The sequence below is a fragment of the Buteo buteo genome, chromosome 3 (assembly GCF_964188355.1).
Source record: "Buteo buteo chromosome 3, bButBut1.hap1.1, whole genome shotgun sequence".
Taxonomy (NCBI): domain Eukaryota; kingdom Metazoa; phylum Chordata; class Aves; order Accipitriformes; family Accipitridae; genus Buteo; species Buteo buteo.
In genome coordinates, this window is record NC_134173.1 from 22,927,945 (window position 1) to 22,955,755 (window position 27,811).

Consider the following 27,811-nt stretch of genomic DNA (forward strand, 5'->3'; position numbering starts at 1 on the left):
ATGATGATAGAATGCAAATTATTTCTGAAGCAACAGAATCTCCTATCAAACACACAGAACTATTTGACTACGTTTAAAAGCAGACATGGTTGCAATGTTTATCTGAAGTGCCACTTTTGGATAGTATCTTCTTTCTCACCTACATATTCCATTCCAGCATACATTACTCTTTATATTCAGATTTATAACTCTATTATAAATTCATATTCTTGTGTTATAACAACTGTATTTAACAGTGTGGGAAAGTGTTGCATTAAGCTATATTATCTAATCACCTTCCAAAATTACATAGGGTGATTTTTTAAGATGAAAGAAGATGTGAAAAATAGGCTTTGCCTTCCACTGTAGTGGAATTGTGATTCCAGGTGTCCTTGAGTTCTTCTGAGAATCAGTTCTGTATTTGTTAGCCAATTATTGAGGAAGATCTGTCTGTGGTCTGAGACTGACAAACCATAATTTGGTAATACAGAAAGACATACTCTTTGAAGTAGCTAGTTGCAAGGTGAGATTATCCTTAAACTAGTGTAGGGTGGACTTCTGCTCTGTATCCTTGAACAATAACTGTAAGGTCAATACATGAATGATATTCCATTTAAGCTGCACTTACACTGACCAGACAGACATCTGAAACAAATCTTTCCACCCAAGTTTTTTTGTCTTGCTAAAAGGACAATAAGCTTTAAGAACTGAAGCAAAATGTTGGCCTGGGGAAAAGAGCAACAAAAGCTACAAAGAGAAAAACGTTAAACTACTCCGTTCCACAAAAGCTTCTGGAGATGAAGGTACTGTGAGAAAGATGGTGAGGGGATTAGACTGATGGCAAGGAGAGGAAGGAAGGCACCAGATTTGCCTGCAATCTTCCACTGCCTTTTCCCCTTGTCTCATTTCCTATTTCATTATGTGAGATGTCTTTTCTGTAATCTTTCTCCTTCTGCACATTTTCAAATGCAACACCTTTCCTTCCCTCTTTCCCCACCTTGCATCTTCTACCCTCCATCCTATTTGACACAGTCATTTCCATTTACTGTTTCATCACTCATACTAACAGGAGCAGAATAAAGCCTCCTACTTAATTAGGCTGTGATTTTGGCAAGGATAAGGAACCTCTTAACAGGAGGCCTGAAACCCTGTCTATTAGAAAATGGTTTGTGGAACACCTGATAATGATTGACAAAGAATGGAGAAATACTGCTCACATGAGACTTGATCTGAGTGTGCTGACTTAACTAAATATCCCAAACCTACAAACAAGTCCATCAACTACAGCGGGACTATCAGTGTGCTTAAATATTTTGGTGGCTCAGGGTACAGTACCTTACATCCTCGAATCCTTGCTATTAACTTTCCTCATTTTTTTCCCAACTGTTAAATGGGATTAAAAAGATAAACTAAACTAAATTGTTACATCCTGTCATGTCATTCTGATCTCAGAGAAGTTATTGAAACACTCCTGAGAGGACATGTGTTACTTGTGACTAAGATGCAGAAATAAGCAGTCTCTGAGGTTTACTAGGGGTAAGACATAACAGATAGAGTCTAAACAACAATTAAAAAAAAAGTTTAAGGATATCCTGACTGCTGTAATATCAGCAGTGGTGATGGTGTATATGGAATAAAAGACTGATCCAAACAATGGTTTCTGGGTGCTGTATGCATACAAACAGGCAAAATGACATAACAATACCTCATCACTGATGTCAGCTTTTTTTGCCTTAAGTGGTCAAAGACTGGTTTTTTTTTAAACTGCTGTAACAACTAAACAAAAGGTCATTTTTTCTTTCATCTACAAATGTCAGCATGTATGGCACTAGGTAACACACTTTCAAATGATTTCCTCTCTGCCAAAAAAAAAAAAAAAGAAAAAGTAAGCAGTTGTTCTCATCACACCCTCCCCTGTCCCTGACTGGGAAAATAACAGTGACATTTGTGGTGAAAAGGCAAAATGAACGTAAATGAACTGGCAGGTTTCCTGTGGCCTGGGGGCCCTGATTTAACTACCAGTGAGTTATAGTTCAACAAGGACCGCAAATCATGCATAGATGTAGAGAGATTCTATCTACACCACTATGGTGTGTAAGCCCATGCAGTCAGAATGGAGACAAATCTCACTTGATACACCTGTGGAAAATGCAAGCCATTTTTACAGCTTGATTGTAATCTTCTATGTGTAAGTGCAAAAAGAGTAGAGAATACAAAAGGAAAATACTGAGGGCTGTCTACTTCTGTAGCCTTCTGATTGTCTAGAGATGACAATTTTGGCACGGAAAAGCCTACCTAAAGGGAAAACATTGTGTTTTCAAATAAATGCTTTTTAATCAGAAGTGCCTATTCCACGTGTGAAATAGAACAGTATAACATATCAATTTGTTACCCCTTTTCAAGTAAAGAAGCTAGCCTGCTTTTGGATTAGGCTTAATTTAATAATAGGATCTATCTTAAAATTGATATTTGAGGACATATGATAGGTTTAGCCCCTACCTCCTACCTCCCTGTGAACCAGGCTGTCAAGTGTTGGAAAGGAGAATCTCCTCAACTAAAAAAATCACTTGCTGTTATGACCAACAAAGATCATGGGAACACAAGTAAAAATATTCTGTTATAGCAACCACTGATGTGGTTACCCTCACAAACTAAGCAACTAAGATGCCAAATAAAGAAGTCAGTAAAGCAGGGAAATGATCTATTAGCTGAAGCGCAGACTGCATGTTTGTGACAGATGTTATGCTAATGTGGCTAGGTAATTATTATTACGGCATTATATTCAAATGGAAGGCCTCTTCAGAAAACTGCTGCAGCTGAAACAGGGTTGCACTGAAGGGTGGAAAATTGCTCCATTAGTCTGTGTTGCATCCATATATCCTGAGTCCTGGAAAGTGTTCCAAAATTAACTCAGAATTTCTGACACAACAATAACATTATCAAAATGAGCAGGTGTGAAATCTGACTTTTCTTTCTTTTTACGTATGTACGGTGTAGTCACCGTATCCATGTAATTCTGTGTTTTTGTCTTCTTCCATGAACTGCTTTCTTTAAAAATCCAGCCTGCATGTTATGCAGAGATAGATTTTTTTTTTAGTTCCATGCTCAAAGGGATTTAAATATATTATTTGCAAATAAGCAAACTCACTGACTATAATCTTTTAGGCAGCTTGTCCCAGGAGGTACAGATGAATAACCGGATCTTATCTCTTTGTAGGACTGGTACAAAAGATTGTCAAGGATCTTTCTGGAGATACGTGGACTATCACAGTAAACTTTGTCTGCATACTACTTTGCATGCTAGCATGTCTTTTGGTCAGCTGCACTGAATTCTCTGTTAACTAGCCTGACTTCTTATGTGACAGTTATATAAAACCTATGTGAGAGCCCCAAATGGCTCTAACACCAAGTGGGGCAAGGCCAGCTTTTAACAAAGCTCTTGTCAACAGATTAGCAGATGAAAAAGTAATTGGTGGACAAATAAAAGTACAGTAAAATAAAGAAGTAACATGGCTAGTGTTAGAACACTTAATTCACACTTGTGAAACCTAAACTGTATTTCCAATTATGCTACTTCTCCAAGTTGTTTGGGGTGAGAATATTATCCTGTTTTAGTACATATTATGTCTCAGTATCATCTGGGGCCTCTGGGCAATAGTGTGACTCAAGTAAATAACACATAATCAAGCCAACTTCAACAAGCAGCAGTGTGAATCACAAAAGCAATGGGCAATGAAGCTGCTGAGCTGAAATACATACCTGGGCTGCTGGACACGTTTTGATTTTGCAGTTCTACCCTTTCATTAAGAAAAAAACACCAAAACCAACAAAACACCTTGGCACGTAACCTTCAAAAGAAGGATGCAGTGACAGACGTATAAAGCGGCAAACACCCCGAACGCGGAGTTTCTTTTGCCACATCCCCGTCACGAGGTGTTAATTCTGAGACACAGCTCGGACTACGACTATAAATAGCTGCAGAGAGCACTTCCTCGCCGATCTCCCCAGCCCCGCGCCTGAGGAAACGGGCGGCAACCGAGTCACCGCGGTAGGTAGCTGGGATGCGTCACGTCACCCAAGCCACGACCGCTCTGCGCTTGCGACACCAACTCGGGGCCGGGCCGCCGCCTCCCAGCGCCCGCCGAGAGGCTCTGCGGCGCCGGGGAAGCAGAGGAGGAGGAGGGCGGGCGAAGAAGGCAAGGCCGGGGGTGACTGCCTCAGCAAGGCCGCGGTCGCCACAGTCTCTGCTCCTCTGTCCCGCTTCGCTGGCGCCGGTCAAAACGCCCGCAGCCGCCTCCTGCCCCACACGGCGCAAGTTACGCGGGAGCGGTGGCGCTGCCGACCCCGCTGCCCCCACCCCGGCACAGCACAGGGCAGCAGCGACGTGCGCCCCGCCGCCGCTCCCGCCCCGTGCACGCGCGTCCTTCCCCCTCCCCTGCGTCGCCCCAGGGTCACGTGGCGCCCGGAGCGAGGCTGGACCGCGCCGCTGAGGTGGCGCGCGCCCTCGCCCGCCCACTCGCCCGCGCCGCGGCGGCGCGCCCCGCCCTCCAACCCGCCGCCAGCGCGCGCGCGGACGTGCACGCGCCTCACCAACCGCTGCCTCTTGGCGCAGTTCGTATCCAGCCGAGCGCTGCTTTTCCTGCTCTCCTCTTCCGCCCGCTCCGCGTCTGTTCCCCTCCGTTCATCCATCCGTCCCTCCTCGGCTGACGCCGGCCCCGCCGGGCTCCGCCCGAGGTAAGCGAGAAGGGGCCGCCGCCGCCGCCAAGTCGGCTTGGGGAGGGGGCGCGCACGGGGGCAGGGTGTCTGCCTGTGAGTGAGGGAGAAGTGCGGGGGGGGGCCGCCGAGCGAGCGAGCCAGCCGGACCGGACGGCTGCAGGGGAAGGTGGGTGGCGGAGGGGCTGCCCCGGCTCCCGGCCCGGCTCGGGTCCCCTCCCCGAAGAGGGCTTTCGTCGTGGGGAAGCGGGGCTGGCCGGGCTGCCCGCCCGCCCGCCGGCGGTGCCTGCGCTCCCAGCCGCTGCCCTGGGTTCCCCGCAGCCCAGGCCGGCGGCAGCCAGGCTGTGCTGGTGTGCGGGGCAGCGGGGGGGAAAGGGGAAACATCCCCTCCCATCCCATGGCTGCCAGGTGTGCTGGCTAGGTTGGGGGCGGCGGGCTGCGACTCTGCCTGCCCTGCCGGCCGGCGCTGGGTGACCCCTGGAGCTGCCTTCCAGCCTTGCCGTGACAGGAGGGCGGCGTACCGTTTTGAAACGTAGGTTTTACTGGCTCTGCTTGGCGGTGCGACTCTTAAATGTCAAAAATCGCAATACGTGCCTTGCTGCCCGAGCTCCTTCCGTTTTACGGATACACGTTTCTTACACTCACGCAGTTAACTTGCCTACCTGCGGGGCACTCCTCCTTTGTGTTTATCCCTACTGGTGTAGGGAGTATGAAGCGTTAATCATTGGAAGTACACCGTCCGCGTTTTTTGTATATGTATTTGCGTTTTTGCCAAGTGCACGTCTAAATTAATTTGTGTGAACTGCATTCTTCCTCTCATTAAGTGGTTACTGAGTACATGTAGCAGACATCAATGATTTTTAATAGAGCAAGACAATATGCTGTTTAAACGTGGGCATTTCCATCCAACAAAATGATGTCATAAATATACCTGTATTTTTGGCTGCACTTTGTATGTGCACGTTGTCTGATTACTTTTCTTTTTCTCCAAAAAAATTCCATTGTTGTTACGAGGAAGAATTTGTTAGCCATACCCCATAATGGTATATGGTATTGTTTAGGATACAGTCAGAGAAGATAGACAATCCTACAGAACTCAGTTGTTTGGGGTTGGTTTGTTTTTTGGTTTTTTTTTTGTTTGTTTGGGTTTGTTTTTTTTATACTTTGTAATAGCATTTCCTAGGACAATTTTGAATACTGAGCTCTTAATGTTTGCAAAAATGTCTTGAAAGAGGAAAAAATGTGTAGTGTTATACACATTTTAAGAATGTACAGATATTAGTCACAAAATGCCTTCACTTTGTGTTACTGAAAGTGTGGGGAGGTCAGTCAGTCAGTAGGTACCTAACCATTGTTTGTATGCATACTAAGCAACTAGCTCCAGCCACAGCCATCAGTTGTGCCTTCTCTCCTAGCCCCTGCTATAGTTTCTTTGCATCCCAGAACATAAAGGAATGTAAACAATTTTGTCATCTCTTGCAAAAATCAAGGAACATCTCCTTACCTGAGTGGAGTAAGGGAATGATCTGTGAGGTGTTCTGTAAAAGCATATTACTATTATATAGTAGAATATTAAACTGATAAGCTGAAGTTAAAAAGTTTCTAAATTAACTCAAAATGTTGGAACTTTGAGTGTTGTATTATGTGGTATTATTCTTAATTTCAGTAGGAGTAACTAGATAGTGCTGAAAGGCTCTCATAAGCAATTACAGTATTAATTATTAAGCTCATAGCATAACTTTTCAGTTAAGTGTATCAAAATATTTGGGGTTTTTAAGAGCCTGTAGAAGAGGTGGTGTTTGAACTTGTCTTATTCTTAGTATTTAACATTTCAGTTTCTTACAAAATTTAGTTCTTTGTTATTATTTACTTGGAAGACATACATGTGAAATGTTCCAGTTTCTCAGTGCAGAGAACTTTTTGTCCTTTCTCCCTACTGCCAGCGTTTCTTTCCACTAGCGTAGAGTCATGATCAATTATGGGGAAACTGTACTTACTGCACTTGACACATCCTTATGTATCTGGAGATCCAGAACAGCCCTTCTTTCCATCGCATGCTTTATGACTTGGTCTCTGCCCCAGAGAACTTGCAATCTAGATCAGATAAAGCTGAAAGGATTTTGTTCAAAGCCACATAGGGAACCTCTATCAAAGCTAGAGGTTAAATTAGTTGCATTTGTTTCTCTCTTTCTGGAAGATGCTCACATGGTTAATACTCCAGATCATAATTTTCTTCTTTTCCAGTCTTTTACATTTTAAGTGCAAGATTACAGCATATAGGAAAACAGACAGTTCTTTGTTGTCTATGTGTGAGCATAGAAATTTTTTTTTTTGGTAAAATAGCTTTGGCTTATATACAAAGTAACTTTTAATCATTGTTTATATCATGAATTGCAAATACGTTGTATGTAACTGTCTGAAAAGGGATGAAAGGACACCTGGTGTGAGATTCAGTGCTGCATGTTACATGTATCCAAAGTGAAAATGGTTTCAGGCTTATACAGAACAGTGGGTGATAATGTGTGTGATCAAATTCAGGTCTAAAGTGTATGCATTGTATGTCTTCATCCCATAGTGGGCAAATTCTGAGAACATAACATAGTAGCATATTATATCCCAATGATTTTGCATGTGACAGTGCAGACCAGGAGTACTTTCTTTATGAACCTTTGATCTCATTGAAGTTGCATTTTAAGGTTCTACAGTAACACAGAGATGTCATCTCTGTAAATATCTCACTGTTATATAGGCAACCAGAGTTTTTTTAAAATTGTAAATAAAATTATCCACTTCAAGCATAGTAAAAAAGTTGCTGCTTTTGCAAAGAATCACTTAAAAATGAGTTTTTATTCCACCTAGCTGCTATCTCGCTTGTTACAAACACCCTAGTATGTAGTAAAGTTAGTACTTATATTTCAATTTGTGCAGGCAGGCTGGTTTAATATGAAACTGTTAAGTCAGCTCATCTTTGTGTTTGAGGACAGAGCTTAAACACACTTTTGGGGGACTTTATTATTATTATTGACAGAAATTTAACTTTTTCTTGTGTTTATATTTCAAGGGAATTTCCAAGTAAAGGGTGCTAGCTTCCCCTTCCTAGTTAAGTATTTTATTGTTATCAGTTTCTTTCAGATTTGCAGTAATGTAATTTGACATTAACTGCTAGAAGTTGCCCCGAGTCACCCTTTTCCCCAAACTAAGGTACACTTCCTCATTGCTGCTATCTGTACTGAGTGAATGGATAAGATTTTTAACTGAGGAACTGGCCCTTTTCTTTATCCAAAGTGCTTAAGTTCAATACCAGAATTGGACATATGCAAAGTAATAATAGAAAAGTCTCCAGTGTACCATGTGACATTTGTGTGTTGGTATATGTGGCTGAAGCCAGCACATGCTAAGCCAGACTTAGGCCATGTCTTTAGGTTTTCTTGTCTTTTTTTTTAGACTGCATAACTGTCTCCTTAGGAAATGTACTTCCTCTAGATTGACGGTTAAGAAAGGCCTCTTAAAGGAAATGTGTAAAGGATTCTTTGCAAAATTTTTTCAGAGAAGTGCTTTCAATAATGAATTGTAGCTGAGATTCCATTAGAAATGGAAGTAATTGTCTCTTACTTGGCTAACAATAGAATTTAGTTTGTGATGTGAACTGAAATACAATGATTTAAAAAAATTACTTGACTTGAAGCCATTCATTCCCCAAATGAAAAGTGAGCATGTTAACACAAACAAGAAATCTGAGGCTACTTTGCAGGTTTGTCATGTCCCATGTAGATGGTGTGCAGACATGCTGTTGTGTGCTAGGGGTGAACAGATACATCCTTCAGACAGATGTGATCTCTGTGTGCATTAAAACTCAATAATGCAAGTAGATTGTGTTTGGTGAAAGTAAACATATGCTACTTTGCTCAGCAATATCTAATTTTCCCCTTTCAAAGATCTCATGCTGTGAATACCTTTGTGTGGGAATTCTGTAAGACTAGCATTTTTTTACCTGATTTTCTAACAAAGTTGCCAAGTCGTATATGCAAATTAAATTTATGGATGTTGTTCTCTATTGGTACATGTTCATCACTTCAACACTATGAGAGTTTATGAAGTAAGAAAAGGTTTCTTGTTTATATACACTATATTTAGAAATTTTGGGGTATTCCATATATGTATTGTATATGAATGAGTATATTTCTGTTCTTTCTTGTCAACCTGAAGGTATGTACTGGTCTCAGATCTTATATTCCTGTACCTATTCTAAAGGTAACCAAATTATTCACCACTAATAGATCAGGATGCATTTCATGCTTAAATATATGACTATGTTCTTTTGCTTTGACTTTTAAATTCTGGAAGGTTGTAAGAAAATATAAGTACACCTCAGGCAGATCAGTGCCTGGAAAGAAACCTTTTAAAATGGAGAAAATAGATAAGGGACTGCTCATTAGGGAAATGCTTAGTGCTTTCTAGAAACATACAGGAAAAGCTTCATCTGCTCTCTTGCATCTCATGTAAAAATGAGATAGATGGAATTTCTATTCAGAAACTTTGGTTTCTGTGGTATGTGTCTAGAAATAAGTTCAGCCAAGAATGATGTGGCTGTAGAAGTGTCTGTGCAGCTGGAAACGGATGTCAAGTGTGGCAGGCACTTGTGAGGGATATGGCCATGCAGATTCCCAAGGGGTGCACTCTTGGATTAGCCAGTTACTTCTTTTCAGTACCTTGAAAGAAGTTAAGGTCTTCATGTACATAAGAACTTTTTGTGTCCATGTAACCTAAGTTGTCCTGGTTTCAGCTGGGATAGAGTTAACTGTCTTCCTAGTAGCTGGTACAGTGCTATGTTTTGAGTTCAGTATGAGAAGAATGTTGATAACACTGATGTTCTCAGTTGTTGCTCAGTAGTGTTTAGACTATAGTCAAGGATTTTTCAGCTTCTCATGCCCAGCCAGGGCACCTGACCCAAAGTGGCCAACAGGGTATTCCATACCATGGGACGTCTCATCTAGTGTATAAACTGGGGGGACTGGGGGCAGGGAATCGCTGCTCAGGGACTAGCTGGGTGTTGGTCGGTGGGTGGTGAGCAATTGCCCTGCGCATGATTTGTACATTCCAATCTTTTTATTACTACTGTTGTCATTTTATTAGTGTTATCATTATCATTATTAGTTTCTTCTTTTCTGTTCTATTAAACTGTTCTTATCTCAATCCACGAGTTTTACTTCTTTTTCCCGATTTTCTCCCCCATCCCACTGGATGGGGGGGAGTAAGTGAGCGGCCGCATGGTGCTTAGTTGCTGCCTGGGGTTAAACCATGACAGTTTTTGATTGAACTGATCATTTTAACAGTAAAACTCACTTTATGGACTTCTAAAGTATACTTTGTTCTCACTGAAGTTCCTTTGTAAACAGAAAAAGAGGTAACTTAAAAAAAAAAAAAGAAAATGCTCAAATTAATACAATGAAAGATGCCATAATAATGGAATCAGATGATTCATAGTAGAACATAGAGATATAAATGTCGACGCATTATAAAAGGGCTAAGTCCAAATAAATAGCGGATTTCCTTTCTTGCTATTTTTTTTTTTCCCTTGGAGATAAAAAAATACTTAAGCTGCACTGGAAAATATTCTAATTTGAATGTCTTTTGACTCTACCTGACAGGAGATCTTGAAGGCATTGAATTTACTGTCTTGCATCGTAGATGGAAAACTAGACATTTGATTTTATTCATTTTTAACCACCAGTTTAGTGGGCAATGGTGTTTCTCTAACATCAGTTAACTGCTTGGATTCTAGTACCATGCTATTATTACTTGTGGCAGGGTTTTTTCATTATTTTTATTTTTTGGATGGCTGGGAATTGTGGGTAAAAGCAGGTTACGCTGCCTTTTAGTCTTTTTCAGCATTTTTGAGCAGAATTTGATTTTTAGTTGCATGTAACATTGCTAAAATGGAAAATTTCATTCCAAGTTATATATTAGCCACCTTCAGCTTTTGTATGGAAAATTTTAGCAAGTATATATATTTTTTTAATAAAAAGTGAAACTTGATAGTATGTTTCCACTCTACTAGAGGAAAACTGTAGCTGTTTTCTCTTAGAAAAATTCTCCTGCCCCTTTCAGAAGGGATCTGAGGCAGATGGTCTTCATACATTTTGTCTTCTGTTATTCATGTCTAAATTTATTTTATTTCTGCAAAGTTATTAGCCTTTGAATTAGGTTTAAAAGTCCATATTGAGAATGGATAAACTTTTGCATTTAAATGTAACAGAGACGCTGTATTGAATGTATTTTACCACAAGCTGGAATGAACAGAGCTTTATTTCCAGTTTCAGTAAGAAGATGCATCAGACCAGGGCTAGGAGCAAGAACTTGGCCACAGGAGAGTGTTTTCAGTCCCAGTCTGATTTTCGTAATCTCTGTAGGAGAACTGGGAATTCTTCCACTTTATTTGCACCCAATAGACAAAGTGTAAAAAGTGCATGAAAATAAAGTGTGGTGAAATTTAGGAATCTGAGTTGAAGCTTTGGGAGGAAGGACCTTTTCCAATATCAGGGTGTGTGAGACTGAGAACTGTGGTGCTTAAGTCTAAATTGATGGTGTAAAATGATTTGTGTCAGGATGGGGTAAAGGAGACATACGGGACATGAACAATGGTTGTCCCATACTTGTCATACCTATTAGGGTATGTTAATTAGAGAAGGATTTGTCTCATTCGTCTTAGCATATTTATCCTGATCTCTGAGTGAATTGTGATTGTGTACTGACAGAAGCTTATGTCTATAGAATTTCTGCTTCCTTTCTTAGAATGAACTTAGAGTGACATGTACTGATGAAAGCTGGGGAAATGTCCTGTAGCTGTGTTCTGGCCACACTTGTTCTACAGTTCCCATACAGTACAATCGTATCACTTAAATATAATTTTCACAGGCAATCAGGCTTTTTTTTTTTAATGACCATCTGGGATATGTAAATCTGATTAGTAGCTACAAATGTAGCCTATGGAAGCAATGTTTTGAATATGCGAAGAGGTAGAAAATGGAGGGAAACTCTGCAAAATCAAGTTTTAACCCCCTGTATTTTTAATTCCTAATCTCCTGGCCTGAGTTTTCCATTGCATAAGTGAAAAAAATAATACTGCGTCTCTGGGATGCTGTAAAACTAAATTAATGCAATCAAATGTATTATGAAGGTTACTGTAGAAAACTATTATTTAAAAATGGAATCATACTTCCCATCAGGGATTTTGACTAATGAGCAATGGGATAAGATGTGTAGACTCACAAAGAGCAGAGAAAAAAAAGAACATAGGATGATGACTGACCTTTGTCAGCAGTATTAACTTGCATGAGGCTAGTGAAAAAAAATATGGGCTTTCTGAGGCTAAACCACAGTAGAAGAACCTACCCACACCAAAGAGCTGGATTAGGGTTGCATGAAAAACATTGCTTCTACTACTTCCCGATATGGGGTATTTGCTTTTCAAAACTAAAGCTAATTTTCCTGTGTAAATTGTAAGGAAATAACATAGTACTCATAACGGTGTTTTTCACCATATATTAATGGAACACACATGATAAAGGAATGATGAACGAGCAGAGTAAAACTGAGTGTGTCTAGTAATTCTTAAAATCCTGTGAAAATACATGTTATGTCTGCTAACAAACCCAGTAATTTTTCCTGTGAAGAGCCACATTAAATATGAACTTATTCAGTGTATAGAAAAGGGCCCAGATATGGTTGCAGCTTATTGCAACCTTACTGCAGATGTAGCAGTCCCCACACTCAATTTAGGAGCTTGTCATCAAGACCAATTTAGTTTTAGCCTTGAGTGTAGTTCATTAATTATTTTGGAAACCTACAAGCCATTTTGCTGCATCCAGTAACGTCATTCTTTGTCCTGGCATCAGAGTCTAATGCATAAATTTACAAAATGTAGAGGATAGAGTGAAGATGGTAGTAGTATCCTAGGTTATTTTTTCACTTGTAATTCAAGAAGTAGTCCTCCACAGTCTTCTGTAGCAGACACGAAGTAACACTGTGGGGGTCAGGAGAAGATGCATGGGTTTGGGTAATGAGAATGTGTCTATGTTGAGGGAATATTAATGGTCCTCAGAGAATGTCTCTCCCATTCAAGGGTAGAATTGTTTCCTTAGACTTCTACACTTCTTCAGTTATTTCCCCTATCCATGATGCTATTTAGAGAAGTAACGACATTTCAAAATTCTTCAGATCAAAAATTAATTCTTATTCTCAGTCATGGAGCTAGGTATACAATAAGCTTGTATGTATTGTACACACACCCAAATTATACTGCTTTAACAATTCAGTTTAAAGAAAGTAGGAAAATTTCCACAGGAAAAAAATTTTTATTTTGTTGTGCATTGTTTTTGTATGGTTTGGTATAAACTTGACACCATGTCAATTGTCTCAGTTTACTATTATAATGGAACTTCAAAAAGGGGAGAAAATAGCCCACAAATACCAGACCCAGAAATGTCATAAAATTTGCCCTATAAAATGTGACTAGCTAGCCCAGTGAAACCATCAGTGGAGGGAGCAGGCACATGGAGTGGCAGCAGGCATTCTTGAATTAGGTGTGCAGCAGGCTGAACTAGGACTTTGAATGCTGCTACAGGTGGTAAAGTTGCAACAGTGGGCGAAAAGTCTCCAAGTGAGCTAGTGTAGACTTTGCTTAAGAATCATTAACTAAATCCCTGTTTCTTTTTGTGGGAGCTTCAGCTAGTCACGTGACCTGATGTAAAACAAGATCGTTACCTATCAGTGCAAACATATGGCAAAGTCTGCCCATGTTATTACTTATCTCAAAGAGCGCAAGGGGGCTGTGACATTTCAAGCAAAGCCTATTGGTGAGGGAGTTTCTATGTGAGCTTTCTTAAAGAAGCGCTTCCTTTTTAATCATAATACTGCGTGGGAAAGTATATCAAACATTTTTGTCTTAAGAGACCAGAAGATTTACATAATTCTGCTTCTATGGAAAGAGAAGAAATGCTGATACAACATTCTGTTATGGCTGTAAGCTTTGCATTTACTTGTACTGTGGAAAGTTAGTTTCCTGTTTTCTGAGATGTATTTCTCAGAAAAGGATGGTTTTGAAGATGACTTCAATAGAAGTGTTGCTGCCCACGAAGGGGTTTCTTCTGGAATCTTGGTGAGTTTGACAGATTTATTGCCAAGCATGGGTATATAATTTCATATAGCGTAGTTAAAATATGTAAAAACTGACTGCCTATATTTAATAGTAAATGGAAGACTTTAATTAGGCATTCAACAGACTTACTTTGTTTCCTATTTTTGTTCCGTAAGTGCTCTGTGCAGTACTAGAAGCAATCCTAAACCCCAATTAATATCTCTACTTAGGAGCAAAGATGTTTCTGTTGGCTTGTTTTTACCAAGTAAACCTGATGCTATAGTGGTCCTGTTTCACATAGACATTTTTTTGCTGCCCCCCCCCCCCCAGTCTTTTCAGGTTACAGAATAGAAGCTAGTAAAACACTTGCTAAAGATTTTCTCTGGTTAAGGAAATCTCCTACCTCATAAATATATATATATATATATACACACACACACAAATATAGGTAAGATGAGATAAATTGAGGGAAAACATTACTATGCATGTTTTTAATTTTGTTTTTCTACCTAATGTCTTGAAACAAATGCAACTTCTTTACTGTTTACATCATGTGGCATTAGACTATCTTTGAATCCTCTAAATGTATCTCAAAATAAATGACATGTATAAATATCTACTCTCTTGTAAGCTAAGATCTACATTTAAGTAACTTTTTTTTTTTCAGTGATAGTTAAAATTCATGCCCTCTAAAGCTGTATCTCTCTAGAACAATCTGATAGCTTGCCTTTGAGTAACTTGCAGTCTTCTTTTTCTATTGTTGAACTGGACATTTGTAGCATTCACGTTCATATGGGTGCATCTGTATAAAAGGTGTTGGCTTTAAGAACACAAAAAAAATGCAGTTTACCTTTACTAAAGCAGTACTCCAGATACACAGAAAACAAATTTGTGGGCAGACTTTTGATTATACCTTGCACTTGTGTATGGATATTACTGAGTAACATAAAAAAAATTGTTCAAGAAAACGTGTTGGTTTTGTAGCAGGCAAGATAACATCTTTGTTAATGGTACATAGATATAATTCCTATCCACAAAACCTGCTCAAGTTGTGCTAATGTAAGCATTTCCTGGTGATGAGTTTTGAGAATTTGGCTATCTATCATGTGGAGCATGTTAGATACTTAATCTGAGCTGTAGTACTGTTTAATCATTATTTGTGAGAGCCATTCGATTCCTCATTGCTGTAACATGAGGATGTCAGCCAACATATGCAGGGTTAATTTTAGTTTAACTGATCTGAGTATTTTATAGGTGGAGGCACAGAATTTTATTTTTAGTTCTTGAACTTCCAAAGTAGATATTTTCTTTTCTTATTTTGTATTTACGTTTATGTTCTCTCTCTCTCTCAAAAAAGGAAAAGAAAAAAAAAAAAGCACTTTCAGTTTCTGTGTTTTGCATTGTAATGGCTTCTTACCAGAAAAAAGTCTTTATGATACAGGGCAGAGAGATCTTTTCCCCCATTCCAATTACAGTTGCACTTGGCTTAGTAGTATTAATATATTCAGATATAAGAATTTTTGCAAATTAGGTGGTATTGCCTAAACATTCAAAAATCAGTCTTTCTGGAGCCTCAAAAGTCACAGTAAGTGTTTTTCTGCTGTGAGACCTTAGGTATTGATAGCCTTCTAATTTGTCATCCTAGAAGACTAAGTAGCAGTGAGCTACATTAGCTTTTATGCAGAGTTCTGGAATTTGACTGCATCAGGTAATGTATATACGCTGGATATCAAAATAAATAAAACTTAAAAGCTAAACAGTATTGTGAAATATTGCTGCATTGCCCTTTCTTAGCTTGTCTTGTCCATCAGAATTCTGTCTTGAATTGCAGAACTGGAAACTGGCATGCCTTTTAGGTTCTTGTAGCAGATTATGAAGGCATACTGCTCTCTGCTTTTGTCTGCTTTCAGGACAACGACATTTAATAAATGTATACTAAGCATGAAATAAAAAGTGTCATTGAGGAAAAGCTTTGTCTTACTGGTTGTTTTGTGATCAGGCTGTTTCGCATTTGCAAGAATTCACACAATAACATTTTACACTGTCCCTCTCTATAGTCAGATCTGGTACTGCTCACCACAAGTTTTCTAACAATATACAATAAAACTTAAAGGAAAAAAAACCCACCAACCTGCAAAATTTTAAAATCTCCTAGCTGGGGTTATATTGGCCTTTGAGATACCTGAGAAACATGAGATGTGTAATTTATGTAGTGACACTTTATTTCTGGTTGATCATTTGCTTGCTACAGTTTGAACCTTCTTAAATAATATGTTTATCTTACAAAGTAAACCATTCTGTTAAAAGCTGAACTACAACATGATAAGCAATAATATAAATTAGTTTCTGATCTACAATTTTGTTTACTTACAATGTACAAAACAATGTTTGCATTAAGACTTGGATCATAAAAAGCTTCTTTCCTTGTAAACTTACTTTATTTTTAATTTTTATTTTTAATTTTCAGTAGGTTCAAAAGTTCATAACTTTCACAAGTAAGAGGTTATTCTGTTTATGTATGATCATAAAAGTGGCTGTGCTGTGAGCTACAGAAATATAACTGAGATCTGTGAGAGAACTTTTGCTATAGGAAGACGAGAATATATGTAAAATAGGTGAATGCTTCAGTCTTGTGGGAGTTTTGGGGGGTTATTTTCTGTGGTTAGACAGGGTCTGTTAGCATGTATGTGAGGAAAATTAAATTATTTATCAACTGAACTTAATTCTTAGCAGTTGGTGTGAAATTCTGATCCTTTAAACAGGTGTTACTTAAATGATAGATAATTCCTTGGTAATGTCCACTTCTCAAGTCCTATTCACTAAAATGAAATATATGGAACGGAGACTCTATTAAGAACTTCTATTCCTGATTGTGCCAAACATTTCTTTTAACAGATTCAGTCTCCTTGGTGACATGAAATCAACTTTTCTTTGTAAGCCAATACTATAGACTCCTCTTGGAAGCAGCCAATGTATAACCATGAATGATAATGACTATGTGTTAGAGAATTTTTCCTAAGATAAAAATAAAGAATAAAGATTGACTGTCATTGTAGGGGGAGACTAATTGCTTGAACAGCAAAGCAGAGATATTGCTACCTTTCTGTCTTGGGTTACAGTTCCATGAGATGCAGCAAGTAGCTCACTTGTCAAAAGGAAGATGTTCAGTTCCCTGCCCTAGCCTTTTTCTTCTAGTTCTGTGGTGCTGCTGTGTGCCTTATGACTCTTTGGTGTTGTCACGTTCTTCTTAGTGACCTAATCTAAACTTACTAAGCCACTGACAACAACAACGACAAAATGGGTAGACTTCTGCCAGTTGTGTCAGTGAGCTAAAATCAGCTCATTAAGAGGGTCAGATGAGGAAGGATTGAAGTGAGACCTCCCCTTTTTAGCAAGCATGAGCTATTATTTTGTTAGCAAGCAGTCAATTTTATAGTTGTACATGAAACTACTTAGAGATGAAACTGAATTTTATTAATCACTAATGTTGATAGGGAGTCCATTCTGCTGATCTCATTAGTCATTCAATGACAGTCTGTTCTTTTTGTCTTCATCAACCATATTGTACAAAAGCTACAGGAAAAAATTCTCTAGCATGTTACCTATCATAGTAATTCCATGAATAATTACAAAACAGTTCTAAATCTGGATTGGAAAACTCCCATCTTCCTTTTTAAGGATTGTGGAGAGGAAGGAATTTTTTTTTTTCCAAATATCTAAATATGATTAGGTAATGTATGACTTCAGAAGCCTGAGATAGAAGAAAATACTTGTAGCTGCTCTAAGTCTGTGAAAGTAGTTTTAGATTTCCTGCATGTTTATCATTATATTGATACTGTTAAATGCTACAAAAGTAGCTTCCTTCTGAATGAATGCAATATACCCTGTGTTGCTGTAAGGAAGACTTTGAAGGCTCAGAAATGATTAATTACCTAGATAATGAAAGCAGTATCAGGAGGAAGGACACTTATAGTGCAATACACTTTTGTTTAGAGGCATTAAGAAAAATCCTAAACCTTGTTCAAAGGCTAATAAAAATAGATTAACAAATAGACAAAGAAATTCACTGTAGACTTTTTTTGGTAGAAGTATCCCAAAATAGAATTTTTACAATTTAAGCTCTGTTATGTGTTCAGTGTTATGTGTTTTGCTTGTTTGTAGTGGCTCTTTGTTCTCCCAAATACTACCTTTAACCTCAGAGACATGCAATTGCTTGGATATTTTTGAAATGAGCTTGTAGCAGTCTTTTTGGGTGGGAGGCGGGAGAGGGCAGAATGAGGAAGGATTGCACTTAGGTCTCCATTAGAACACCTTGACGGTTTTCCCTCTTCTTTCTATTAAAGCTCAGATGTTTTGAGAAATCTGTGGACTTCATTTCTTATTGGCAGTCATAGCTCACATTGCATTCTTAGTCTGAAAGATTTGCAGTCATTCAAAATTCATTCATTCACCTAAGTATTTTTAATGGATTAGACAGAATGTTTGATAAGTGATTCTATGTGTTCTTTGTTTATCTTGTTTGACTGTAGCATGATCTTATTGTGTGCATCTTCCTTCCCTTGTATTCTGTCCTGAACTCCCCGCTCTCATCTAGTAAGATTCTTTTGCCTAGGCTACATATTGTTCTTTTTCAATTTTCTGATGTCAGGAGTATGAACAACCACAAAAAACTGTAAAAGATTTGTTTTCTCTTAACTGAAACTTTGTGAAACCTGTGGAAAGTAGTTAGTGGGCAAGATAACTCTCTACAGTTAAAATAATATATTGCATGAGTGTGTAAACCTGGCTAAGACTTGTTTTTCACATATGTAAATGTAGTATTTGGAATTTAGTGGTTATTCTTTAGGTGTAATTTCTGTGGAAATAAGGATTGTTAGCTGGTAAGTCATCTGCTTCTCATGGGTGAGAAGTGTGTTCAGACAAGGTCATGTTGCTAGGTTCACTGTGTTTTCACAGACCAAACTTCACTGCAGCAGCTTTTGTAAATATAGGTATCTACAAGCTTCATTAAGCTGTTTAGAGAAGTAAATATTGCGACTACAGATGATACTTATTGTAGTTTTATTTAATCAAAAGCTAGTGGGAGTGTCTTGGTAACTTTTAGTACCTGGCATCACCTACCATAGGTGGAAGTCTTGCTCATCTCAGTTTTAACTTCTGAAGGTCGATAGCAGTGCTTTTTCAAGAAGGGTTTTTACAAGCTCATGATTTTTATGCTGCAAGAGGTTTGTTTTAGTACTTGTTTCATGGCAAATAAATTCACTGGTGTTTTGCTTTCCTTATATAAGAGGACAACTGGATTTCTTCCATATTTGTTTTCTCCACACTCATTCTCAAACTCCTCTGTCTCCCATTAGAACTTTTGATGATTTCTTTAGGGTGACTCAGTCTCTTTTAAAATATAGAGCTGTAAAGGGAGAGTTACATGTAGTACACCCTACATAACTTTTCCTGACTTCTAAGGGGTTTTTTGCATCCTTACATACAGTTATCTCCATTTTCAATAGAGGATCAGTTGTATTAAATAAGCAATCTTTAGAGAATTAATTTGTCTTTTTAGCTTTTCTGTGTAATTAAGCATCACTTGAATCTAGGTTTTGGGGTTTAAAAATTAAATGCTTCAAAATTTACTTTAAAATATTTAAATAATCATAGATTCAACTTGATAAACTATTAAGAATATGTTTTATAACTCTGGAGACTGTTAGTAATATAAGAACTGACTTAAAATTCTGTTGACTCTTCAAGGCATTTGTGTAAAGCTTGTTACAGTAGTCAGAGTAATTGATAAATGATATTACACATCTATTTAGATGTTTTTTAAAAATAATATTAAAATTTTTTTACATTTAAAAAATTCATTTACTTTTTTTTTTCTTCCCCTCCCTTAGTCTCAGACTATGAACTACGTAGGACAACTTGCAGGACAAGTCCTGGTAACTGTGAAGGAGCTGTACAAAGGCATTAATCAGGCAACCCTTTCAGGATGCATTGATGTCATTGTGGTCCGGCAACAGGATGGTACATACCAGTGTTCTCCTTTTCATGTCCGATTTGGGAAGCTTGGTGTATTGCGCTCTAAAGAAAAAGTGGTAAGTTCAGAAAGTGGGCCAAAACAAAGTTTTGAATACCAATGCATTCCCTTTTTTCCTCTCTTCCTTCCCCAGCCCCCCACATATGCAGTTAGCAGGCTGATTTAGTACAGAGCAGTTTCTCATATATGCTGTACAGAGCAATAGTTTTGGAATGCAAAACAGAACTTCCTGTGGTAATCTAAGGACTCTGCAAAAAAATACTGTGAAAGAAAAGCTTTGACAGCTCTTGAGCTATGCAAAAAGAATAATACAAACATATAGACTTCACAGTCTTAAAATGTTTACATGGCTATTTATTTACTTATTTAATTATGCTTGGAAAGAAATGCTTAATGCCATTTAACTGATCCCTGATGTTGCAAGCAGCTGTTTTTGGAATGTCTGGAGGACAAATAGAGCATGTCTTAAGGGCTGGTGACGTATCATAAATATTACTCCTTGTTAGCTCTGTTCAAGGCTGATATGCAGTAGAAAATGCAGTTGTTGATATCCACAAGCTATAAAAACTGGGACTGAAGCTTCATTCCTATGTGGGCATATTTGAAAGAGAACCTGGTACAATTCCCTGTCCAGCCAGTCTGAGACTGTGGCACTACCCAAGCAGATTGTCCTGCCATACCTTTTCCATAGGCTTTAGTAATCGTGCCTAGGGAGTAGGTTGGATTGAATTGTAATTTGACTGAAAAATGGACCTATTGTGGGGGACTTTACAGTACTCTCTACTGACAGTAATGTATGTGGCAGTATTGCCTGTGGGTGGGTGTTCCTCCAAAGGATGGATTGATTTAAACAGATCATAAAACCTTAGGATTATATGCTGCTTTTCTAATAAGTGAAAGGTCACTGCAGAGAAACTAACCCCCATCTTTATATCTTGGTTGTAAAAAGAGAATAAAGTGCAACTAAAAGAGCAGTTATGTTAGGCCATTTATTTGTTAACGGTCCATACTAGTAGTTACATACATTAAAGTTGTAAGTTTATCATAGTAACACAGACTAGCAGCAGTTTCTCTGTTTAATTTTTTTGTTTTGATTTCCCACTTGCCAGTGTTTTTCTTAATGAGCACACTGATGACAAAAAGTTGATTTTCCTTAACAATTCTGCAACAGATTACGTTACAGTTTTTCAGCAAGGTACAAGAGAGGTGGTATAGCTGTACTTTTTCTAATGTCTAAGCAGGTGAGCTACAACAGGAATGGTCTGAAACTTGAGCTTGCTAAATGTCTTTACAATTCTGAGAAGCTGAACCAAATTTTAGAGGATTTCAGCTTCTGGGTACCTCTAGATAGCTGTTGAATAGTAGAAACATCTACTTTTGGTACCTGCTGTACTAGGCTATCAGCATAGTTCTCAGCTTTTGCTTGAGTGGATGGCTGCTGCTTCTTGCTTCCTTCATCCTTGGAGTTACCATTCTGCATTTGAGTGTTTTCTCAATTGTCAGTTGAATGTTTATTACTGCGTTGTGTACGCGTTTTTCTCTGGCATGTTATGAGGCTAAGATCAATTGGTAGTCTCAAGGTGTATGGGAACACAAAATAGGCATATCTGTGTTTTAACTCTATGCTTAAGATATATACTGAAGTCTCCAGAAACCAGCATGAGGTATAGGAACTAAAATTAGGGATGTTTGTCTGTCTAAATCCGTATAAAGTAAAGGTTGAAAAAAAGAAACACTAAGGTTTGGGGTTTTTTTAACTCATGTTACTGAATTGGAAATTCAAGAAAATATTGTAAGAATAAACTGTGTTCAGTAGCAAAATAAATATGATTTTCAGATCAAAACCATTCAGTTCTTGTGGGGGAAAAATAAAAGCTGTTATCTTAAGGATATGGGTATAGTCCCCATGCATGTTTCATTATCTACCTGTAATTTGTCATCTCCTATGATTGAGCTTCCTTGGCTAATGATTTTATTCTCATAAATGTGCAAATAATGGAGTGGATTAGGATACATGCATACTGTTTGTCTTAGCACTGTGGTGGTGGTGTTTGGTTTTTTTTTTTCTTGGCAGTCCATGTGCAAATCTTAAAATTAGTCCTCTTTCCTTTTTGACTGGCCATTTCATATCATGATAACTAACTGAATATGAGTATTCATGTCACAATACTAGCTGTATGGCTTGGGGTGTAATTTTTTCTTTTGTATTGGCAGGAAACTAGAACTTGAGTAATGTACATACTGGATATCTCATAGCAATTACAGTATTTAACTTGGTCTCCTTTTGACAAAAGTGTCTAAACTATATATAACCTGAAATGCCATTAGCATTTTCTGCAGTAAGACAAGTCCATTGCATTTCTCTCTGACATGTATTAAATTATTTTTAATTACCTAGGCTAAATGCAGATATACACATACCCTTAGATAAGCAGATTTACTGAAAAATAAGGTAATTTTATCTGAATATTGAATAGAACTTAACTGGATGCACAAGATTTCACAAAAAGGAGGAACTAAAACAGTTGTATCTTGGTTTCAGAAGGATGTTTGTTTTTTTTTTTTATTTCGTACATGTAGGGAATGGTAGTCTCTCTCTCCTGTGCAATGTAATCTAAGTTAAAGTATGTTTTTATGAGTATAAAAACATTCTTCCTCTGACAAAAGCACTATGGTCACAGAAAGATTGTGGTCCCATAAACTTATAAGCAGGAAAATCTGAAACAATGTTAACTGAGTTGCATAAATAATCGTGGCAAATCTCTATCCCTTTGAAACAAAGCCTGCCTCCAGGAGGCTTCCAGTTTGTTGTCTTGAACTTTTGGTATTCAGGACTCAGATTCATATCAGGCCCCAATTCAGGTTGAGCTTTAAACATATGAACATGAACAGTCTCAATTATTCTTCCAGGAAATAAAGACTAGATCAATGATTATTATTTATGCTTCTAGCTCTCCAAATTAGTTGAACAAGATTCAGTCTTCAGATGTTTAGGATTTTTTTTTCCAGTTTTTCTTTTAGGTGTTAGGCTAGGCACATGAAGTATTTTGTAGGTTAACAAAATAAAGACCATTATTATAACAGACTTCTTTCAAAAAGCAGATGGAGGAGAAAGAGACATGATTATACAATGGAACAAAGTTTACTGTCAGAGCTAAATGGGCCTTGAGGTCAGTGCTTTGCCCTGTGATGAATAATTTACATTAAATCATCTCTTTCCACAGATTGATATAGAAATTAATGGTGATGCTGTTGATCTTCATATGAAACTGGGTGACAATGGAGAAGCTTTCTTTGTGCAAGAAACTGAGGAGGAAAATGTAAGTGCTTTGTCCTTCATGATTGCTACAATGCAGTATTAACAGAGTAATGTGTTAAAAACGCTTAATATAGTGTTGTTGATATTGTAGCTTTCATAAAAGTTACATTTTCTATGACTGAATCTTAACATCACTCATGCTTCCGGGTTGCTTGGTGCTTTGTATGATTCTGCTACCAGTGATAATAAAGGTAACTTTTTTTTTATTAGAGCATTATTTGAGAGATTTGTTGAATTTATTTTTTTTTACTTTTTTTAAAATATATTCATTATTGTTGATTGCAGTGCCTTATAATAATTTTTGCCTGAAGTTCTTATAGCTTGTGCTACTGAACTCTGTACTAATAATTGTTGTCTATTTTGGCATATTTTTAATTTGTCTTATTTTTAGCACAGTTTGTCATGATTTTATCTATGAAACTTTGACCAGTTAACAGTAACTTCTTCAACTTGAGAATTCTTCTTGTATTATCATACAGTAATTAATTTCCCAAGAACCTATTGCAGCTGGAAGCTAATGAGCCTCTGAAAAGCAGGAATAATGGTTCATTTTTAGTCTGATTTCCTAAGGATATGGGAGCTATTTAATCACAATATTTATCAGTCCTGAGCTTTGGTTTTGATCACTTTTGAATCTGTTGGCATTTTTCAGCAAGACAGAAGGAAAGAAGATCTAAATACAAAGTTCCAAAAGGTTTAATGAAAATAGTTGGTTAGAGGAGAGAGAAAAAAATTTTGTCTTGGTGAAGTAAAAGATGAAGTGTTAATTTTCTGTTGTTATTAGGAATCAGAGTCTTTCAAGGAAATAAGCTTGATCTACTTTTTAGTTTAGGGTGCTACCTGTTTACTGTGAGGGATTGGAGGAAGCTCTCGTTTTGAAAGGAGTTAAATATAATTTAAAGTGGAGGGAGTTAAGATTTAGGGATTAAGACCCTAAACAATAATTTGGGGTAAGGATTCATAACATTTAAGAGAAAGGAAGGTTGGGTTCTGTTTTAGCATACATCATGATTAAAATCAAAACTGGAAGCAGTTTTGTATAGATATAGGCTGTGTCAGCCATTGATGGGAACTGAGCAGTCTTAAGACTTTCAGAAAGCAAGGGTGATAACTGCTACCTTTGTCCCCAGTACAATGTTTTAAAGGAGCTATTGCACTTGCTTAGTGTATTTTAATTTATAACAAGAGTGCTTCATCTGTATAATGTGTTCCAGAAAGCTGGTAGTTCATGACAAAACTATAGATCAAGTTAGCTACAAAGCAGAGGACTGAGTTGTTTTTACTACTTTTAGACATTTTTTTTCTTAGTTTTTCTGTTACGGATCAGTGTGTCCTTGTGGTCACCTCTTGAAGCTATGCTTAAGGTATAAACGATAAAGCTCTCATGGAGTTCTCAATGGATTCAGAAAGGTTCTTTCAAGTGGTCAGTCATTGCTGTTTTCACATCTTGACATTCAGAAGTAACACCAGACGCCTCAATTCACATAAATCAGGACTATTACAATGTAACTTTCAGGCATCATTTTTCGGCCAGTTTTCTTTCAACTTTTCCTCTATTTTTTTTTTCTTCTTATTCTGGATTATTTATCACTAATTGTATAGAATATTAACTTTATTTTAGGTGCTGTCATTTTATTTGGAGGTTTTTCACAATGCAAAATCTCTGTGTCATTAGTGCTGTATAAGGCTGTATTTTGTTCTCCTTTCTCCACTTCTCTCTACTTTACAGCCAGTGGTCTGTAACTCTTAACTCAATGGAGAAATTGAATTTAATATTAAATAATAGCAGTTCAGACTGAACACATCAAAAGTAGTATCAGTGCTCTGGCTGTTTCTTACCACAGTGTAGTTTCTGATTAATCTTCTGCATAAGAGTCCTGTAAAATAGCAGGCATCTTGTAATTAGTTCTATCCTTACCATGAAATTGAGCTCCATAACTTTTTCTCTTTCTCCTCACTATGCAAATTCCATTCTCTTTTTGTTCCACTTTGTCCCTTCACAGTGTGTTTCTTTCAGTTTAGGTGTCAATATCTTTAATTTCTTGTTATGATGTAAATAAACCACAGGCAGTCCATTGGTAAAACTTTTCATTCATTTGAATTGTGAATTGTTCCTTCAAAGGCCAGTGAATTGTAACTAACTGAGGGTTGTTTGTTTGTTGGTTTTAACACGACTAAATTATAGCTGAGTTTTTCTTTTTGAAAGATACTTTACATAAATAGTGTCTGACATGGATGACAAGACTGAATGCACCTTTACCAATTTTGTGGGTAACACTGAACTCGGAGGAGATGTAGACAGGCCAGAAAAAGAGCCACCATGTAGATCCAACTTGGCAGGCTGGGAGACTGGACCAACAAGATTCACACAAGGTTTAACCAAGATACACGTGAAGTCTGCATCTGGGTTGGAAGAATCCCACACAGCAGTACAGGCTGGGATCTCACTGAATGAAACCCATGTCTGCTGTAAAGGCTGGCAGTGTGCCCTGGCAGCAATGAAGGCAAATGTGTCATAGGCTGCATCGTCAGGAATACAGCCAGTGGATGGAGGGTTATGGGATTGTCCCACTCAACCTAGTATATGTTAGACCAAACCTGGAACACAGTTCTGGTCTACTAAGTTTTGGTCTTCCCAGTTCAGGAGAGGTATGGAAAATTGGAGGGAGTCTAGTGGAGAGCCACTAAGATGATCAGAAGTTTGGAGAAGTTGAAATAGGAAGAAAGGTTGCTGGACTTGGCTGTGTTTGGCCTAGAGAAGAGAAGACTCAGGGGGATCTAACTACAGTCTTGCAATACCTACAAGGTAGTTATAGAGCAGACTGAGGCACTCTCTTCACAAGGATGCCTGATGATAAGACAAGGGGCAAAGGGCATTAGAGGGAAATTCCAGCTGGATATAAGAAAAATCCTTCACTATGGGAACAGTATAACACAGGAATATGTTGCCTAGAGAAGAGGTAGACTCTCCCTCACTGGGAATACTCAGCATTTGGCTTGACAAGGCCCTGGATAACCTAACCTCAGGCCCTACTTTCAACAGAAGACTGGACCAGATGATCTCCAGATGTCCCTTCCAATCTACACCTTTCTATGAATCTGTTTCAAAATAAATAGCAGTGGATTTAAGTAGCCTATTTTTATTAACACATTTACTAAGCATGGATAGAACTGGTGTGCTCAAGGGCAGCTAATTTCAAAAACATTCCACTGACTGGGTATTTGTTTTGCTAGCAAAATCAGTTGTTTGTATCTGAAACTGTAGGTATACTAACATTCATTTTTCTGAACTATTTGTGATCCCTCTAGTGAACTTGGTTGCTTTCTGGATATCAGCTTCAATACCACTGGGCTATTGTATGGTTTTTGTCTAAATACAGATGCAAGGATTAATCCGTAGCTGAAAGCTATCCTGTATGCACAAAACAAAGTAAAAAAAATAGTCTGTCTTTATTTTCTTTTTTTGCTTAGGAAAAAGTTCCTGCATATTTGGCAACATCTCCAATACCCACTGAAGACCAGTTTTTTAAAGACACTGACAATCATTTGAAATCAGGTGAAAATGAGAGGACATGTGCAAACTCAGAAATTCCACAGTCTGTGGAAACAGAGACTGTATTCACTCCAGGTTCTGTGAAAAAGAAAAAAAGAAGAAGAAAGAAATACAAACAAGATAGCAGGAAGGAAGATCAGATCTCTTCTACTGGGACAGAAGAGATTTTTGAAATGGAAATAAGCTCAGATGATGAAAAAACTGTTCAACCCCTAAGGTAAACTATCAGATACTTGCTGACTGCTTTCACTGTTACCACTGAACATTTAAAAGGTGACTGGTACCTTTCTTCTATGCAAGTAATGCATAAGTTTCAATAGGCTCTGGGTAGGCTTTTGCTCAAACAAAACTCCAAACCATTGCCTTCCACATCTTTACAGAATCCTTCAAGTTTGACTATTTTGTTATGAACATGAAATCCAATTAAGCCCATTCTGGTCAAGAAGTGTTGTCATGATCTGTTGTGTGACTGAGAAAAAGTTTTGGTGTAGTTGCTCTGATAAGGCAGAGTGGTCTTCTGGTGTGTTTGGTAACCTCTACACAAACTGCAGTGTGGAATGCCTGTGGTATACCACATCTGAATTTGACTTCTCTGTAACTTGAAGTTTACTTTGGTAACTGAAAACTACATAAATGAATGCTCCTTCACATTAGTAAAGGGAATTCTTTACATGTGTGTAGTCATAAAGGAGAAAAAAAATCAGTCCTGTATTTTGAAGTGGATAAACTATTAGTAAAGTGGAGCTTGCAGTAAAGTGGTAGCACATACTAATAAGATGAAGAAGTTTGTATGAGTAATAGGAAAGATTATAGTAATAGAAGAAAGCTATCAAGCATATAAATGCTTAAAATCCAGGAAAGGCCTAATCATCAGTTTTATGTGGAAGTTTCTTAGGCTGCTTAACAAAAGAAGTGGACTTAGTTTTTAAACAAAGCAGGCTGCTTTATTGGACAGCATTACTGTTAAATGTAGTACTGTCTGAATAAATTCAAGATCTGGTCTGGGAATTGGAAGAATGTTTTGGTATAAGAGAGTAAACTATAACTGAAAAAACTCCTTTGGTATGGGTCTTCAAG

General features: G+C 37.9%; 1 protein-coding gene across 5 annotated transcripts in view; it reads left to right on the forward strand.

Annotated features, from left to right (window-relative positions):
* Window positions 1-4,541: 4,541 nt before the first annotated feature.
* Window positions 4,542-27,811, forward strand: part of LPIN2 (lipin 2) — a 47,901-nt gene continuing 24,631 nt past the window's right edge. For 4 of the 5 annotated variants that reach the window (XR_012649756.1, XM_075023077.1, XM_075023080.1 and 1 more), the window contains exons 1-4: window positions 13,505-13,849; window positions 19,720-19,920; window positions 23,087-23,182; window positions 26,653-26,951. Coding sequence is in view for 4 of the 5 variants with exons in the window: in XM_075023077.1 (XP_074879178.1) it covers window positions 13,766-13,849; window positions 19,720-19,920; window positions 23,087-23,182; window positions 26,653-26,951 (680 nt within the window). In the remaining variant the exon portion in view is untranslated. Of the gene's footprint in view, window positions 4,714-13,504; window positions 13,850-19,719; window positions 19,921-23,086; window positions 23,183-26,652; window positions 26,952-27,811 lie in introns of those variants that run through there. The other variant, XM_075023079.1, reaches the window with a different exon arrangement.